General features: G+C 39.6%; 1 protein-coding gene across 1 annotated transcript in view; it reads right to left on the bottom strand.

The window, feature by feature from the left end:
• Nucleotides 1–1,681: 1,681 nt before the first annotated feature.
• LOC113423825 (zona pellucida sperm-binding protein 3-like) overlaps nucleotides 1,682–18,670 on the bottom strand; it is a 22,919-nt gene continuing 5,930 nt past the window's right edge. The window contains exons 2-9 of the mRNA XM_087950563.1: nucleotides 11,872–12,050; nucleotides 9,996–10,108; nucleotides 9,522–9,625; nucleotides 8,064–8,235; nucleotides 6,240–6,351; nucleotides 5,130–5,313; nucleotides 3,912–4,130; nucleotides 1,682–2,162 (exon numbers count right to left, since the gene is read on the bottom strand). Of these exons, the coding sequence (XP_087806689.1) occupies nucleotides 1,903–2,162; nucleotides 3,912–4,130; nucleotides 5,130–5,313; nucleotides 6,240–6,351; nucleotides 8,064–8,235; nucleotides 9,522–9,625; nucleotides 9,996–10,108; nucleotides 11,872–11,982 (1,275 nt within the window). The 5' untranslated portion in view covers nucleotides 11,983–12,050 and the 3' untranslated portion in view covers nucleotides 1,682–1,902. The remainder of the gene's footprint in view (nucleotides 2,163–3,911; nucleotides 4,131–5,129; nucleotides 5,314–6,239; nucleotides 6,352–8,063; nucleotides 8,236–9,521; nucleotides 9,626–9,995; nucleotides 10,109–11,871; nucleotides 12,051–18,670) is intronic.

Genomic DNA, 18,670 nt, shown 5'->3' with positions numbered 1-18,670 from the left:
CATGTTAAGACAAGGATTGGGAGACTGGTGAATTACCCCACCTTTGTTTCCCTAGCCATCTCTAGCAAAAGTCATCAGCCAGTACAAAAACATGGGTTTTAACCACCGGTCAAAATCCACTGTGGTTTTTTGCAAATGTTTCTTTCCATCTGACAATCAACTATAGTTGGATTCCTTTAGGACACAGAGTTGAACAATTCTAGAAGAGCATTAACCAGTGAGGAAAAAACCCCAGCAACTGGAGTCATCAGAAACATAGTTGGCTCACTGTTTTCATGCAGCTGTCAGGGCTCCAACAAATCCCCCTCATTCAAAGCGAAAATCTCTAGACACATCTCAGAAAAAGTAAATTGGTTTATTAGAAACTGCCATGTTGGTGCGTGGCTGGGTGCAGCTGGGTGCAGCTGGAAATCATAAATTTCCCCCTTGACCCTGGTCTTTCTCCCACCCCTGGATGTGACCTCTAATAGGATGCATCAGTCTCCAAGAGTCATCCATCATGCTCTCCAATAACCTTCTTATGCTCCGGACAACTTTGGGCTGCTGAGTTGCTATCTAGGCATTTCAAGAATGCCTTGTTTTCCCCCACTCCCTTTTTCTGGCAGCTAAAAAGACCAAAGGAATATCTTTTTAGTTGACAGCAGCCTCTACTTCCTGGCCACCTCCAGTGATTAGACTCTGTTCATGTTGATCAAAGCCTCTAAGTTGGAGATTTGCTCAGAGATCTGGCAGACACAAGGGAAGAGTTTAGTTTGAAAGAAAATGGACTCTCTTGCTACCAAAGCAGCACAGCCCTGGAAGAACACTGATCTGAGGGGAGGAAATCTGCCCTCTCTAGTCATTTGATTTTGTCACCAATAGAGTAGTCAATGTGTATCCATGGCAAAATCTATGTTTGGCTAAGAGAGAAAATATAATTTTAATCCTGCTACAGCTAAGAACAAGGTATGACTTGGGGAATCAATTGAAGGCAGCTGAGGTTTAGGGGCAAGGACTATACTGCAATTGGGTGCAAATGAAAAAAGGCTTATCTTTTGCTCTTGTTGTTGTTCTCTCATCACACAACCTCCAGAGAAAGGAAGCAAGCAAGCTTGGTTTGGGGTAAACACACAAGCCTGACATTTTGGGGATGAGACTAAAAGAGAAACAGGTAGCTGAGTTCTCCGCCAATAGAAATCTGGTGCTACTGTTTCTCCACTGCCACCCCAAACCTGAATTTAAGAACAAAGTAAGTTATTGAAGTCATGTTGCTGTGGATCTGTAGTTATGCCCAGACTATATATATGTAAGCCGTGTTAGGAATATCTTGAGCATCCTAATTCTACATTAGTCTCCCCCACACCCTGCCGTCTGAGGATTACGTGTGTGAGATGTATTATAATGAGCTTTGGAGGAAGGGTCCATATGAACCGAGAAGGACATTTAGTCCTGTACTCTCTAATTCTTGAGCATTAAAGATTTCTAAATATAACTCTCCATGTGGATGGCTGAAGGTAAGCCGCTTAAAGTGTGACAAGGAGTCAGATGATATCTGGAGTTGTGTTTCAGCTGATCAACAAAGCAATTAATAGCCAGTGATGTTTTTGTGTGTAAGAAATATATTTGCAATGATAGCAGATGAAATATATTTGCAGAGTGCAAAACCAGCAAGCTAGTTCTGGTTTTGGAACTCACCCTGAGTTTCCTTACAAAAGATTTGCCAGCTTGTTATTATGAACTCACATACTGGGACATCTGAAACATTTTGTGGATTAGAATTGGGTTGAGTATGCATATTACCTTGGTCTATGACTATGACAAAAATTTGATTTGTTACACATTACACAATTACACTTTCTGTTTTGCACTGGCATATTTATTTTCTTAAATACTTGCTATCCAGAAGAGAGTAGATTGGCCTTTCTAAAATACAGCTACTAAATCATCAGGTTGTATAGATGTAATGCTGGACTGCCCAGAGGTTCCAGTGCCAGATGTTCCAACTGATGCAGGTGCCATGGCCACAGCATCCGTTTCTCTCAGAACTGACTGGATCATTCCCATTTGGTATCTTCTGCGTGAATGTTTGCTGGAGTAGAAACAGCCCAGGATGGACACCAAGACAATGAAGGAACAGGCAACTAATATGACAATGGTGGCAGTGGAAAAGGGGAGATGAAACCCTGTAAGGAGAATAAATGAGGCAAAGAGAGAATGGAAAGTCAGAATGCTAATTCACAGAGAAGATGACCAACTGAATCATTACTAGTATATCAGCTAGAAAACCAAATGCTTCCTGGACCTCTTCATTTTCTCAACCTTTTTAGATGGCTAATTGACAACCATATCAGATCCAAAGAGCTCTCTTCATTTCCACTCCAAATTGTAGTGCCTCCTGCTACTCAGTTCCAAATGTATGCTGCAGAAATGCCACTGCACACTTGTTTTATGCACTAATCTTTTGGGTTCAAACACAGGTTCTCTGATTAAACCAAGGCTTCAAAAAAAGTCTTGGTGTTTTTACACAGAGGGAATGTTTGCTGTGTAGATCATATCTGGTCTAATGCAAATGTCATGAGGCAACTGCTAACTGTACACTATGAACACAGCTGTGGCTTTCTCTTTGAATATCTCCTTAGATTTGAAAGGCCATTGGGAAAAAAAATACTCTGTTGGGGTAGCCTTTCCTGCCCTGGTGTTAGGTGCTTTCCCCACTTGCACCTAACCAGAGTACAAACATGCCCTGGCACTCTGGCAGTAGATCTTTTTGGTTGTGTGCCCATGATTTTGCCCTCATTTATCAGCAACACAAGCTGGAGTGGCCCTTAGCTATATGTATCAGTATTAACATAATGCTTCCTTGTTTTGACCCAGTCCAAAGGCAGCTTTCAAGGGAAAGGGACCCCTTAAAAAGAAAATCAGATGTTGGACACTGACCAAGAACAGACAAAGTAGAGGCAGGAGAAGGATCCACAATGGGGACAGCAGATTTCACTCAGGTAAAGTTTTTTGCTGAAAACTTTAATTTGGCAAAGAGGAAAAGCCCTGGGATCTGACATGTACCTTCTTTGGAGAACATCAAGCTGAAACTATATAAAGGACTTTGCTCCTTCGTGCATCAGAAATACATTATTACTACAGAAAGTACCAGAATCTATATTTTGATCAACAATCTTTCATAGCAGAGCGTTTGCCAATTATAAGTTCCGGTAGCAAAGCCCTGTTTCAAACATTTAGCCTAATGACAATTTCTCATGTACCCAATTAAGCCTGATCTAGCTGTGAAATCTTATACCATAATACATAGTTAAAAGTTAAGAGATTTCACAAGACTATGTTGTTCTTTGCTATAAAAAGCTTACTTCTCTGGAGAAAGGAAATGTTGACTTTGCATTATCGCCTATAGATCAGAAGGAAAACCCAGCACCCCCCCCCCCCCAATACAGCTACTGGATTCTCAAGAATCACAAGTGGAATTCAGTATTTGCAGGCAGCTTTACAAAACAAGTTAGCTTATAATTAAAGGCTTATTCTCCCTGACTATTATGTTTACAACTGTTTCTTACAGACATGCATCTATAGCAGAGGTCTCCAAACTTGGCAACTTTAAGGCTTGTGGACTTCAACTCCCAGAATTATCCAGCTGGCTGGAGAATTCTGGGCGTTGAAGTTCACAAGCCTTAAAGTTGCCAAGTTTGGGGACCCCTGATCAATAGGATGGAAATATTTGCAGCATAAAAAATGGTTGATATGTTTATTTCTACTGACACCAGATCCATTGGCCACCGCAGCATGAAGGAAGAAATGTGCAGTTTGCCCTCTTACCAATTGCTCTGTAAAACACATCATCATATCTATGGCCTCGGTTCTGTACCACCCCCTGCCCAAATCTCAACCCATTGAAAAATGGAAAAATGGAAAAATATTCTCACCGTTTACATCTTCTTTCATTTTTTCTTTCCTCACGATAATATTCGCCATCTGGTTCAGAGATGGCCCAGCAGCAGGGGATGTGTTGGATATAGCAGGGGCAAAGTTGGTCACAATGGACACCAGCTCCAAAGTCCTAGAGCTGTTCTGCAAAGAGGACTGGGCCTGCTCCCCTTTCAGTTCAATGGGACCAAGTGTGAGGTCTCCTTCTCCAAATGTTCCTGGAAAGAGGTGAATAAGAGTTTGGAATTCAGCCCTGACATTGTGGTACATGATTACCACAATGTCTCTTTTGCAAAGTGATTCAATTTATCCATGCTGTTCTTTTAATTCTACTTGGAATACATGTGAGATGGTTGGTGTAGAAATTTGATAAGTAAATAAATTTTATGGACTTCAGAATTCCCAAATTAGCCTGAACTCTGCTAATTTAGAGGAACACACTGGATGCATCTATTTGAGCAGGTACCAAACAAGGCCAGTAAATAAAGCATTGTTTTGCTGAACTTTTAAATAACAAACATTGAAGCTCAAGGATTATCCTGTAAGGAGGATATTATTTTTTAAATTTATACACTGGACTCTTGGAGATCTTTGGGTCTACAGTAATAATTAAAAAAAAACCCTGACCCAAAAATACAAAGGAAAAGAAAAAAACAATAACCAATAAACCCAGATGACAATATCTTCATTAACCCCCAAATATCCTCTGAAAAAATGTTCTGAGCTCTGATTTCAGCAGCCTCTGGAAAGCTACTTCAGAGGGACCTAATCTTACTTCCAGGAGGCTATTTCCAAATATGGGTACCATTATCCAGAAATAATGTCTTGTAGCTTCAGCCTCTCTTGCCTCATGAAAGTGTGGAACCACAACCAGCATTTCCCCCCAGAACAGCTACATTGGATAGGCTGATTCTGGCTGTAGAAGAGATATCTGGGCACCAAGATATAAGGGTTTATAAATTAAAACCAGCAATTTCAGGAGCCCTCGTTCTCTCTCTCTCTCTTTTTTAACCATTGTCCAGGTATTGATTCTAGCACTTCATTTCTCAGAGCAACACAGAATATGAAAGGACATGCTGGGACTGACCAACAGGGGTTGGCACCCAAGATGCAATCTCGTCAAGGGCCCAAATCTCCTCCTGGTACCAGAGGCCAAAGTGGGATCAGATCCACCAGATGCCTGAGATGGAGCATTCTAATATGGGAGATCACACTACCTCTCCTCTGCTGCTGCCTCCTTTTTCTTTTTTTGCTGCCACAGCCAGTATGAGATGCACAACAGGAGCAGTCAACCCCTTCGTGAGAGCTCCAGGTTGCAGTAGTGTGATCATAGGAACATGCCTTATTGAGATGGTTTGCTGAGCCCACAGGTACTGCCTTCAAGTGGCAGATGAGGTAGATCTAAAAGAATCAGAATAGACATTAGCTGGTAACTGTAACTGTCCTGTATTTGAGAAAGGGAAGACAAAGTACAGAAAAATCCATGGTAATCCCTTACACCTGTAGGAAGTTAGCACCCACCCCTCTCCTAGAAAAATGAAATATCCTAAGAAATGTTTAAAAAGGCAGAATATTTCCCCTAAAAAGAGTAGAAACTCAGAAGCAGAAACTTACCTCAGAAGCTCACCCCAACCTTTGCTAATGGGTGGGCCATTAAGGCCTGGGCCAGAATATTTTACATAACAAAGATCTCCAGGTAGAGCTATAGAGTTCCAAGCCTGGAACTCAAGACAGCCTACAGAGTTGCCCCTGCATGGCCCCCTGGGAGTTTGACAACCAATCAGAATACAAGCTCAAGTTCAAATCCCAACAGAGGGTATAAAACCAGGCACTTTCAGAGCTCCTCCTCCTCCTTGATCTTTTCCTTCACCTTGAAGCATGTGATCATCCTTTTCACTTTGGAGCTCCAAGCCATGTGGTCCTGTCCACCATTAAACCATCTTTCCAAACAGCCTCCATGTTTCCAGTGTCTTTTTCCCCACTTGGAACTGAACCCAGAAGGATAATTCTTCCAACACACCAAAGTATCTGCTATTGTTGGCATAATTACTATTAATAATAATAATTGGCATCTGTTGTGATGCATAAGGAGGACTTCTTCCATTTCAATACCTCCCCTCAATACAGGCAGTTCCAGAACTAAGTTAGGAGGATGGCTTTATTCCTCACCTTTTGAAGATGATATCATAAGATGATATCATAAGATGATATATGATATCATAATGTACTTAGATTTTCCACCCCCAACTCATACCCACACACTAATCAAGTATCCTAGCCCTACATTTAAAAATCCAACTTCCATTTCTTCCATCTTCTATCTTAACCTGATTGTTGGAGGCTCCAGTGAAGGTAAATGTATCCAGTTGGAAACGGAGAAATCCATCTTCTCGCGTGGCAAGAAAATGGGAGCCACCGTGCTGCCCATCTACAAAGCATCTGCAGATTAGACAGAAACAACATGAAAGGGCTCATTTTCCTTCCCCAGGTTATCAATACTTTTAAATATGTCTTTCTTTGTCTTCGTCAACAGTATTGCAATGATGAACACAAAAGCAAGCTGGGTGGTTTTGAGCCAGAAACCCCCTCTCTTAAGTCCAGCCCACATCAAAGGATCGTTGTTGTGCAAAAATGTCCATTAGGTGGACCAGACCATGATAAACACCACATGGATGGCTAAACTACTCTTACTGAGATTGGCTGAAACAACAGAATCTTGCAAATCTGATTGTGCTGTGCCCTTCCTCCTTTCTATAGTTCAGTGAATTATGGGAGGTGGTGCCTGAGCCACTTCTCAATGTTATCTAGACATTGCTGAATTTAAATATGTTTAGGCCCTTTTGCTTAGGAGAAACAGCATTGTGCATATCTCCATCAAGGTCATGTTCTTTACTGTCTATTGGAAAACAGGAGGAGGGAACATAATGTACCCCACTTGAAGTTGCACAAACTAAAGTAGGATCCCAAAATAAACCATCATTTTGACCTCTGCATGTAAGCTAGTAGCAGTAGAATTGGTAGATTTCCAGAGAAACCCCTTACTTTAGAAAGACACTTTATTTTGAGAAACAGGAAATCATTGCCATTTCTACATATTTTAGAAACAAAAAATTTTTCCTCCAAATCTTAATTCAAGTTGACATGATGATGAAATAGTGGCCAGCTTCTTTAGTCATGCTAAACCACCTCATTTTATGGCTTAGCCTTAGACGCTTCAGTGGGTCAAAGGAAGGGTTGGTTATGGAGGTTCATTTTAGGGATGATAAACAATAAATAGCCATGGTTTCTCCAGGTCTCCCTACACCTCCCAAAGGTCTGCTCCCCCTCACTTCATTTTTTCTCAGGTTTCTGGACAGGAAGAAAAACATGAACTTTCCATCAGAGTATATTCATGAACTGGAATAGAGCTTAGTAACAAGGTCAGCCAATGAGAGCTGAATTGAGGGCTGAAATTTAAAGAGAGAATCTGGGCATGGTTTATCTCTGTTCCTGTGTTCAGCTCTAAATTGAAAGAGAAACTAACTTGTTTGCTTGCCTGCTGAACTAAAGTGAAACTGATGTCTGTTTCTGAGCTCCTGAATTGCTGTTCTGTTCTGAACCTGTAACATGTCTGCTTCTGTTTGAGTTTGCTCCATGTTGAAGAAATCTATAACTGGTATTGTAAAATTTACTTGGGTTTATAAAGAAGTTAAATGAAGCTTCAGCTATCTGTGTTTACTTTTCTGGTGCTGAATTTACGCTGCAGTACTCTGAACACTCTCTATCTTTGGACACAATTCAACTCAGAATAGGTCTGTTCTCCAGCAGTTACTTTGGGGCATCTATATGCTTTTTATAAATGGTGCAAGTGTGCTAAAATGTTATGGGCCTCTCCATGGTAAAAATTATAAGCTTCCAAGTTCTCAACCAATGACTTTACCAAACATTCTGCTTTTTCAGCTGTTTTAATTTCCAAGTGGGGTAGTCGGCACTCAATTCCAAGAAAATAACCGAACACCATTTAACCTCGAAGTCCAATGAGTATGAGCTTACTTTCACAAACACTGGAACTCAGTTATGAATGCTCACTTCTACTAAGAAACATGAGGCTACTTGTAAAGATAATGACTACCACCTCTCATTGTGCTGAGCCTAAACTCTCAGAGACTTACCCATGATTTGTGATAACCTCATATTTCACAGAGGATTCTGCACTTGGCCGGGCAACACATTCATCCACATAGATTCTCAATGGAAGATGGTTATCTTTTCTTACTGATGCCTGGATGTTGATGAAGTCCCCAAGATAGTAAGTAGGGTCAGGCATCAGTTGTGACCAGCTACCTGAAAAGCAATATATTAATAGAGCATTATCAGAAAATTAACTGGTAGCCTGCTGGCAACCCCAAAATCTTTTTTTCTTTTCTTAATAATTTCTCAAGCTTTTCCTTTCCCCAATGCAGGTTTCAATGGTATGGATTTAATGCTTTAAATACTGTTGGAAGAAATATCTTTCTGGGTTCAGTTCCAAGTGGGGAAAAAGAACTGGAAACATGCAGGCTGTTTGGAAAGATGGTTTAATGGTGGACAGGACCACATGGCTTGGAGCTCCAAAGTGAAAAGGATGATCACATGCTTCAAGGTGAAGGAAAAGATCAAGGAGGAGGAGGAGATCTGAAAGTGCATGGTTTTATACCCTCTGTTGGGATTTGAATTTGAGCTTGTATTCTGATTGGTTATCAGACTCCTAGGGTTGGTTGAGCCTTGCTGGATGATGATGTAATGAAAAGGGCTTTAGGCAATTTCTATAGCTCTACCTGGAGATCTTTGTTATGTAAAATATTCTATCCCAGGCCTTAATGGCCAACCCATTAACAAAGGTGTGGGTGAGTTTCTGCTTCTGAGTTTCTACTTCTCTTTTTAGGGGAAATATTCTGCCTTTTTAGTATTTCCTAGGATATTTCATTTTTCTAGTAGAGGGGTGGCTTTTGACTTCCAACAATACAGAGGGTGAAGGTTTGTTCTCTGAGCTCATGGGTTGCTTTCTGAATGTTTTGTTACCAGGCTAGGTAACATCTTCAGTGGAGTTTAGGGGATGTCAGTGTCAGTGTTCTTCTTTTTTAAATACTCTTTAAAATGCTCAATGGGGATTTAAAAATGGCTATCTACTAGATTTACTTAACACAGGTAGTCCTCGACTTACAACAGTACATGCAGTGACCATTTGAAGTTACAATGGCACCGAAAAAAGTGGCTTATGACCATTATTCATCCTTACGACCATTGCAGTATCCTCATGGTCATGTGATCAAAATTCAACCGCTTGGTGACTGACTCGTATTAATGACGGTTGCAGTGTTCCCAGGGACGTGGAATCAGCTTTTGCAACCTTCAGACAAGCAAAGTCAGTGGGGGAGCCAGATTCATTTAACAATTGCATTACGAATTTAATAACTGGAGCCGTTCACTTAACAACTGTGGCAAGAAATGTCATAAAATGAGGCAAAATTCACTGTCTCGCTTAGCAATAAAAAATTTGGACTCCATTGTGGTCATAAGTGGAGGACTACCTGTATTCCAACTTTCTATAAGTCAATTGAAATTGTAGTTGACTCGATTAGCACACTCACTGTCGTAGACTTCCAGGGCAAACACCAGGCTCTGATGGTCCATCACGGTAGAAGTGAAAGGGATCCAAGTAGGACGGAGTCCAAGTGAAGAGACATTCCAGGACCTAAATGTAAACATCATGTTTATCTACTCACATCCTCTTTCCATTTCCAAAGCTCTTTAATTGTTTTTTATATTTATCTTTTGACTGTCTGTAAGCTGCCCAAAGTCCCCTTTATAGGTGAGAGCAGCAGTATGTAAGTTTAATGTAAAAATAAAGGACATTATACAATTTCCTAGAAGAAAAGCTGCAGTTAAGTGCAAAACCCATTCAAATTAATTCTCAGAACTCAGGAGGCTGGTAGCAATAATGCCAGTTCTGATCGTATAAGAGACTTTCTATCTACATTTCAATATTTAAGACCTAGTCTATAATTACAGAGTAATTATAACTTGGACTATCTCACTTCTTTCACCAGTATTCCATGACTTACCTAGGATAGAAACAGTTTATAGCATGGGAGAATGGATTGGTCCTGATCACCCCATCTGGAGCTGAAGGCACATAGTGGAGGATGTTCTTATAATGGATGCTTCCTGGAAGAAGCTATGGGGTCAAATAAAAAAAATATGCAGAAGCTCATTTTAAGGTTATATTCTAAGACGATTAAGGGGCTTACCCCACTGCTGAATTAAAGTGCCATTCACCCATCCTTGAATAAACAAACATGAGCTCAATAGGATACCGTTTCCCCATCTGCTGATCCTTATCCTATGTTTAATGCCTCTGTTCTGCTCATGGGTGAACAGTACAGTATAATTTGGATATTGCATAATTTTGTTCCAACATTCTGTTGAATTCGGAAGAATGAAAAGAAATCCCAACAGACAAATAATCTCCTCCCCACCTCAAGACTACTAAGGTTGTATTAACAGATCCTTCTTTCTGATTTCAGGAAAAAAAAATCAATGAAATTAGTGTGACTCTTGTTAAGTAGCTCACTCTTGCTAATAATCAAGGCCAAGACTCTAGCTTCATTCCAAGAAATAGCATTTATAGGTAGGTAGAGGATGACATGAGAACAAATAAAACCAGCTTATCTTTTGACAAAGCACCCTTGTCAGCTAGATTTAGAATTATTACTTTGCAACAGAAAACCTCCTACTCAGTGTGAGATATTTTGGAGCAACTTCAGGAATATATTAATAAATTAAGTAAGAAATGGGGTGCAAATGTCTCTTAATTAAAAACTTTATAACTGAGTATAAGGACAATGTTTTACCCTCACCAAACTGCTTCAGCAAATGGTAAAAATGGAGAGAGCAATAGCAATCTGGGGTCCTCATTTTACCAACCGTGGAAGGATGGAAGGCTGAGTCAACCTTGAGCCTGGTGAGATGCGAACTGCAAATTGCAGGCAGCCGGCAGGCAGCAGAAGTAGCCTACAGTGCTCACTCTAACCACTGCGCCACCATGGCTCATGAAGATATATGACATTACAGAAGAATCCGAGAAGAGAAATAATTTTCAAAATGCCCAAAGCTTACAAGCAGATCATTGCTTTGCAGAAAAGACATTACAAATGAAAAAAAAAATGACATACATTATTTAAAAAGTTTAAATAAAAAGGAACATAAGGAAAAAAGTTAAAAAATATATTAAGGACTACAAAGTAGATATGTTAAACTGCTTGATCAAATGCCAAATTCTAGATGTTATCTGTAGTTTCTTATCTGGGTTTTTTGGTTAGAAATAAAATGAAATGAAAACTCTGGAGAAATGTATATATTGTGCTATGCTTGTAAGTACTATTTCTTACTGATATAATCCCAATATTATGTAGTATCTGCACCTGTAGAACATATCCAACAATTGTTGCTAAATAATTTTCAAGACACAATTGCCCATAAATTGAAATATGGGAAAGTAATCACTTCAATATATTATGCACAAGTCAGCATATACCTGGAATGCTGTGTCTGGGCACTACAGTTCAGAAATGACAATGACACCTTGAAACAACTTCTGAGAACTGCAGCCAAGATGATATGGAAATCAAACTCTATAAGGTATAATTAAAGTATTTGGGTATGCCTTGCCTATAGAAGAAATTATTAAAGGGAGATATGATAGCAATCTTCAAATACATGAAGATTGTTGCATAGAAGTAGGAGTGGATTTATGGCAGAATCATATCCAAAGGGTTAAAATAACAAGGAAGGAGGTTCAGGATAGACCTCAAGAGATCTAGTGGTTCTGTCATTCTACTGTTATTATCCAGAAGGGTACTTGCCTTCCCAAGTAGTGTTATTGCAAAGACCTCTGTAATTAAAATTATTAACAAAATTCTAAACCCAGAGTTATCTTACTTGTCTGGTGGCTTCACAAGCAAAGAGAGGATATTCCAGCAGGAGAACATTTGGATGTACAGCTGTCACTTTACAGTCAGATCCCAGAGTGAGTTCATTGGCATTAACCATCACACCAGTCCCAAAGAGATTCACAGGAACGGTGATCAATAGATGTGAGCTTCCACATGACACTGAAACTGCAGAAGATATAAGGGGTCAGGATAGAGCAACCTGGAGCAGCATATTTTTTCCCCACAAACTGGAATGTGCAAGGGGTTTTCATAAATGGCACCATTATGCTCCTGAAAAGATGGAGGATCCAGAGGATCAAAGAGCTCCAATCAATTTAAGATCATCATTGTACACATTGCATAAGTTGCCTCCAAGAGGTCAGGAGCAAAACATAAAGGCCTCATTTGTTGTTGGTTCCCACCAATTAGCTTCAGAGCTGCTGGGAGAGCAACTAGCCAGCTCAGAGGGTAGATAGTGGGGCGGGTGAGGGCAGCCACTGAGAGGAAGAGGGACTTGTGGCTGGTCTGAAGCCCTTATGTGAAGTCTACTGCCATCGGAAGCCTATTCTTCTAACACCATTTATTTATTTATTTATTTTATTTGATTTGATTGATTTGATTTGATTTGATTTGATTTGTCAATCGCTTACAAGATAATAGGTATAAGTATATGCATAGTTATGAATACATGAAATGGGTACATATAAGAAAAATAAACAATAGGACAGGGACGGTAGGCACGTTGGTGCGCTTATGCATGCCCCCTACAGACCTCTTAGGAAAGGGGTGAAGTCAATAGTAGACAGGTTAAGGTTAAAGTTTTTGGGGTTTGGGGAAGAAACCACAGAGTCAGGTAGAGTATTCCAGACATTGACCACTCTGTTGCTGAAGTTGTATTTCCTACAATCAAGTTTGGTGTGGTTAACCTTGAGTTTGTATCTATTGTGTGCTCTTGTGTTGTTATGGTTGAAGCTGAAGTATTCATTGACAGGAAAGTCATTGCAATGTATGATTTTATATACCATACTTAGATCAGACCGAAGACGGCGTAATTCAAGGTTTTCTAGGTCTAGAATTTCAAGACTGGTGGCATAAGGTATTCTACAACAAGTAGAGGAGTGGAGAACTCTTCTTGTGAAATATTTCTGGACTTTCTCAACTGTGCTAATATCAGATACATAATGTGGGTTCCAGACTGATGAGCTGTATTTGAGTATTGGTATTTAACTGTTGTTGATCATCAGCCTTATTTGTTAAGCCTCTGCTTAAAAGTCAGAGTGTCTAGGAAGCCACCATCCCTCATTCCTTTGTAATGAAACCAACAGGTAACTGAAGCAACCACATATTCAAAGCTTGTCCTTTATTTAGGTGCGCAGAAGCAGCCACTTCAGGTGAAGTAACTACTCAGGCAGAAAATTAGGATCAAACTCTTTGTTACATCTAAACCACTAAGCTCTTTAGGGCACTTGACAATCCTATCAAGCCATTTTGTGCCTGTGTTCACATGCCATGCAGCTTTCTCATGCTTAACTAAACCACAACTTATTCAATTGACCCAATTGTCAACCCTGAATTAATTACAATATGTAAATCTAAAAGGTAATTAGTAGTTTGTGGCCCTGGGAGTTCTGTAAATTTACCTTGCATGCCTTTCTCCAAAGCTCCCCTGATACTGATACATTAGCTGAGTTCACATAACTCTTTTAATTTGGTTTATCCTGTTTTCCAATACACAGAAAATATTGGTGTAACTTATAACACTAACTTACAATTTCTGCAAAGAAACCAGAAACTACTTCTTTGTATCTTTTTTTCTTCCATTTTTTCTTTCTCTTTATTATTTCAGTTTGTGTGTGTGCGTGTGGCTATTTCCAAATATTGTGGCCCAGCAGCTATCCCAATTAACCAGACTATGATAGGAAAACAACCAGCATTTTACTTAGCAATTAAGAAACAAACTTTTGATCAAACATGAGGTCTTGCAGCAAACAAGCCAAGTTAAAGACTTCTAGGAAAAACCTAACTCATCTGCTAAAGAATGTGCACATATAAACTGCCTATGTATGAATCTATAGTAAAGTCAGGCTGTCTCCAGAAATAACATTTTTTGTTGACCATTAGGTTCCCTCTTAACAGTCATGAACTTCTTTAATATTCCCTTTACTGTATCTAGAGATGACCTAAATGACACCATATTTAAATTCTCTAACACCCTACAGGCATTTTATAAATAAAACAGCTTGAGGCACATCTTACCATTGATTCTATTTTTAAAAAATTCTTGTAGCTTCCCCAGCCCCTGGTTGGCCCAGTTTGGAAACTATGCAAAGATGGATCCAAAAATTGGTGGAGTTAAATTTGCTATCTGCAGATGATTTATATGTTTAGAAACTGCATATCCCCAACCACTATTACAGTTCAGCTTCCATTTAGAAAGTTCCATTATATAAATTGAACATGTTTCTTTACATAGAACTCGCAGATTCCATGCACTGTATCTGTTCATTTAAAAAAAGAAAAAAAAACTGTTTTCCTTAACTCTGTCAGTAAACCTTCATGCAACTAAAGATTTTGCACAAGTTAATCTAATTAAGGGGCCTCCAACAAGACTTGTCTATTGATCTGAAAGCATACCAAATGTAGCAAAATGCCCAGAACTCAAAAACCATTTGGTTTTCTTTCTCATTCTGAGTCAAATTCTCCATTCCCCCCCACTTTACAACTTGGTAAGATATTCTAATAAATATATTTTCTCCCCATTCCCAGCACTGGTTCACTAGTCTAGTGAGCTGGGTAGCTTGTGTTATGACTACATTAAAGGAACAAAGCTAACTCTTCCCTAACATCAAGCAATACACATCAGTTTTAATTAATCCTCATGAAAAATTGTTTTGTAATTAGACTTGCATCTTGGCAGATCTTTAATAACAGGAAACAGCCTATGATAATAAAAAAAACATTTAAGCCTGGTCCTCTCTGGATTGAGTACAAACCAAAAACAAATTACAATAGCTGGTTAAGGAGCAATCAATTAATCTTTCTTCCTTTTCTTTTCATTTCTCCAAGTTGTATTCCCTCTCTGCATTTACCTGAGGAGTTCTGAGTAGAAATACCACTGATTAAAAGCAACAAAGCCCATATTCTTAGATGATTCTCCATTGTTCACGGCAACTACTCAAAAATTCTCTCAGGTGAGAACCAAGTCCTGGGCCCTCTCATTGGCTTAATTTATAGCTCATGCAATACTCAGGTGCCTTGGCTTCTTCCAATGAAACTCTATATGCTATTTCCTTACCTAAATGAGAAGTGGTATTGGTTTTGTGGTTAGTTCGTGTAATATGCTTTGTCAATAGCAATTCCACCATGTTGTTCAAATACTAAGACATTTTGGAATCAGGAAAAGACTTTGTAACCAAAGTTTATTGAAGGTTACAAGTTCTAGTTTCTATTAATCCCAAATGGCAGCTATTCTGAATTCAGCATTCTAATATGCTCAATAGAAGTATACAGAAAGTTGTTACAATACATTGTAAATAAACTCATAGACAGAACTAATAATTACTTTGGATAGTGTGATATTTAAACCCAGCAGTTTACTTATTGAGGAGACCATAGCTAAAACAAACCATGGTGGAGCAGTGATTAGAATGCAGTACTGCAAGGTACTTCTGCTGATCATAGGCTACCAGCAGTTTGGCAGTTTAGGTTTCACTGGCTCACTGGCTTCACCAGCTCACCAGCTCAGCCTTCCATCCTTCCAAGGTGGGTAAAATGAGGACCCAGATTGTTGGGGGCAATATGCTGACTCTGCAAACCGCTTAGAGAGGGCTGTAAAGCACTGTGAAGAGGTATATAATCTAAGTATTATTGTTATTGCTATATCAAGCTCACTATGCGTTATAAGGAATAAAAGAGCTACAAATGGGAGCATTTATAACACATTCAATTTAATTTATTTTCAAATGATTGTCCATGCATTTTCAACTTGTTCATCTTTTAAGAATGTTGTGTGGCATTAAATATTGGGCCATCAAATAAGAATTCATTTCTTTAGAATACTGCCAGAATAATCTAGTGTTAATGGCAGTCTTAATGTAAAATGATAGTGTTAATGATGGTCTCGTAGACCACCAGCATGGCACATCTCTATCCAACTTTATAGGGAAATAAGAGCAGATGGACTACAGAAAAAGGGACCAGAGGGGGACACATCCACATATGCCTAAAACAGCCTGTAAACACTATGCTCTCACCCATGAGAGATTGCCTGAGCTCAGGTTCCTATGTAATTACATACTAGTATGTAATATGTGCAGAGGTATTAATTGAAACAACCTTTTTCCTGGGTAACTTACTTAAAAGGACATTGGGTTCTAGTTTTAACTCTCTTACTCTGTTGATCTTTGAAATTTGCCAGTGAGAAGGCACAGATCTTAGCCTCTAATTTAAGGGTCTTCAAACGTGGCAAGTTTAAGGCTTGTGGACTTCAACTCCCTGAATTCCTGAGCTAACATGCCCGGAAGAGGAATTCTGGGAGTTGAAGTCCATAAGTCTTAAAGCTGTCAAGTTTGAAGAACCCTGTTCTAATTCATTATCCTACCTGAGTACAGGTAGCTCTTGACTTATGATCACAATTGAACCCAAAGTGTCTGTTGCTAAGTGAAACAATTGTTAAGTAAGTTTTGCCTCCTAAACACAAGTTCTAAAGACTATATTTAAGAATAGAACCAAAGGGACAGACAGCAAGGATTTTACCTTATTGATTACCTCCACCAGTAACCCCCTCCCCCTTGGGCCCCCAAGGCAACTAGCACACCAGGGTTTGATACTTGTTGCCAAGCAAGATTGTTGTTAAGTGAGTTTTGCCTCATTTTACGACCTTTCTTGCCTCAGTTGTTAAGCGAATCATTGCAGTTGTTAAGTTAGTAACGTGGTTGTTAAGTGTATCTGGCTTCCCCATTCACTTTGCTCGTCCGAAGGTTGCAAAAGGTGATCACATGACCCCAGGACACTGCAACTGTCATAACTTATGAGTCAGTTGCCAAGCATCTAAATTTTGATCAAATGACCATAGGGCCGTGATGGCGAACCTATGGCACACGTGCCACAATTGGCACACAGAGCCATTTGTGCTGGCATGAGAGCCACAGGCAAACTTACCTTACTGCGCATGTGCATGCCTCACAGGTGATTTTTTTCCCCCGGTTGGTTTGAGGCCTTTTTTGGCCTCCCAGAGGCTTGGAAAAAGCCTCTGCAAGGCTTCTCAGTCTGAATTATAGGCCCGTTTTGTCATTTCCTGTAATATTGGAAGTGACAAAATGGGCCTATAATTCAGTCTGAGAAGCCTTGCAGAGGCTTTTTCCAAGCCTCTGGGAAGCCGAAAAAGGCCTCAAACCAGCCCAAAAATCAGCTGTGAAGTGCAGTGCAGGTAAGGGGGTGGGGGATTGCGAGCACATGCGCAGGGGGCATGGAGAAGGGGGCACGCATTGCATTCTGGGTGATGGCATGCAAGTGTGGGTGCGCTGGCACGCTTGCAATTTTTGGCACAGGAGCCCAAAAAGGTTAGCCACCACTGCCATAGGGATACTGCAATGGTCATAAGTGTGAAAAATCAGTCAGAATTCACTTTTTCCATTGCTGTTGTAACTTCGAACGGTCACTAAACACATGGTTGTTAGTCGAGAACTACCTGTAGTGAATGATTTTGGTACCTGAAGGACCATCACAGGGGAAAACAAAATGTTGATTTATTCTCATAGCACCTGAGGTCGGGACAAAAAGCAATGGGTGGAAATTCATCAGAGGGAGAGCCAACCTGGCAATTAAGAGGAATTTCCTGACATTGAGAATGATTAATCAGTGGAACAGCTTCCCTCCCAGAGTTGTAGGTGCTCCATCGCTGGAAGTTTTCAAGAAAAGATTAGGCAACCATTTGTCTGGAAAGGTATAAGGACTCCTGCCTTGGGCAGGGGGTTGGACTAGAAAACCTCCAAGGTCCCTTCCAGTGCTATGATTCTGTATGACTAGGGAAGTATTGGGAACAGATAAACAGATAATCAGAGTTGGCAGACTTTATTGGTTTTATTTCTTTTAAAGTGGCAAAAAGGGATTAATCCACAAAGATAATTATGATACATACACTGTCAAAGAAGGAAAATGTATAGTAAGTGAAAAATGAAAAAATGTAACAAAGGAAAAATGAAAAAAAATGCATCATTTCCTTATTTTGCTTCTTTTTTCCCATTATTTTTACTTGGAATTACAATTGGTTATTTCACGAGTGGATTAAGGTCTAGAAGAACCTGAAGATTTTGAATTGTCTGAAATAAACAGGAAACTAACAGCGGCTGGTTCTTCAACTTCTACTTCTTCCTCTTCACCATCTGGAGGACAACACTCAATACAGACGATGTTACAACAAGAAAAAGAACAGGAAAAGGTGACACTGCAGATGATTATGCAAGGAATTCAAAATATACAAACAAGAACAGAGAATATTGAAAAGAGAACAGAGAACATTGAACAAAGAACAGGAAAAACTGATGAAAAGGTGGAGAACATTCAACAAATGATGATGAAGTATGATGAGAGATTCCAAAAAATTGAAGAAGATAAACAAAAAAAATAAAAGATTGGAGATATTGATAGCAGATTAACTGTGGTTGAACAAGATAAAAGTGGGATGCTGAGATGAGAGATGGACAGATCAGAATTTTATCTCAGATTCCAAAACATAAAGGAAGAAAAGGGACAAAACGTAGCTGAGATAATGATAGAAATCTTGGCTGAAGCTCTGGAAATAACCA

Source organism: Notechis scutatus, chromosome 1 (genome assembly GCF_049901735.1).
Source record: "Notechis scutatus isolate UNSWTSFEM ecotype Mainland chromosome 1, rNotScu1.2, whole genome shotgun sequence".
Lineage (NCBI taxonomy): Eukaryota > Metazoa > Chordata > Lepidosauria > Squamata > Elapidae > Notechis > Notechis scutatus.
This window is presented reverse-complemented; position numbering and strand designations above follow the sequence as displayed.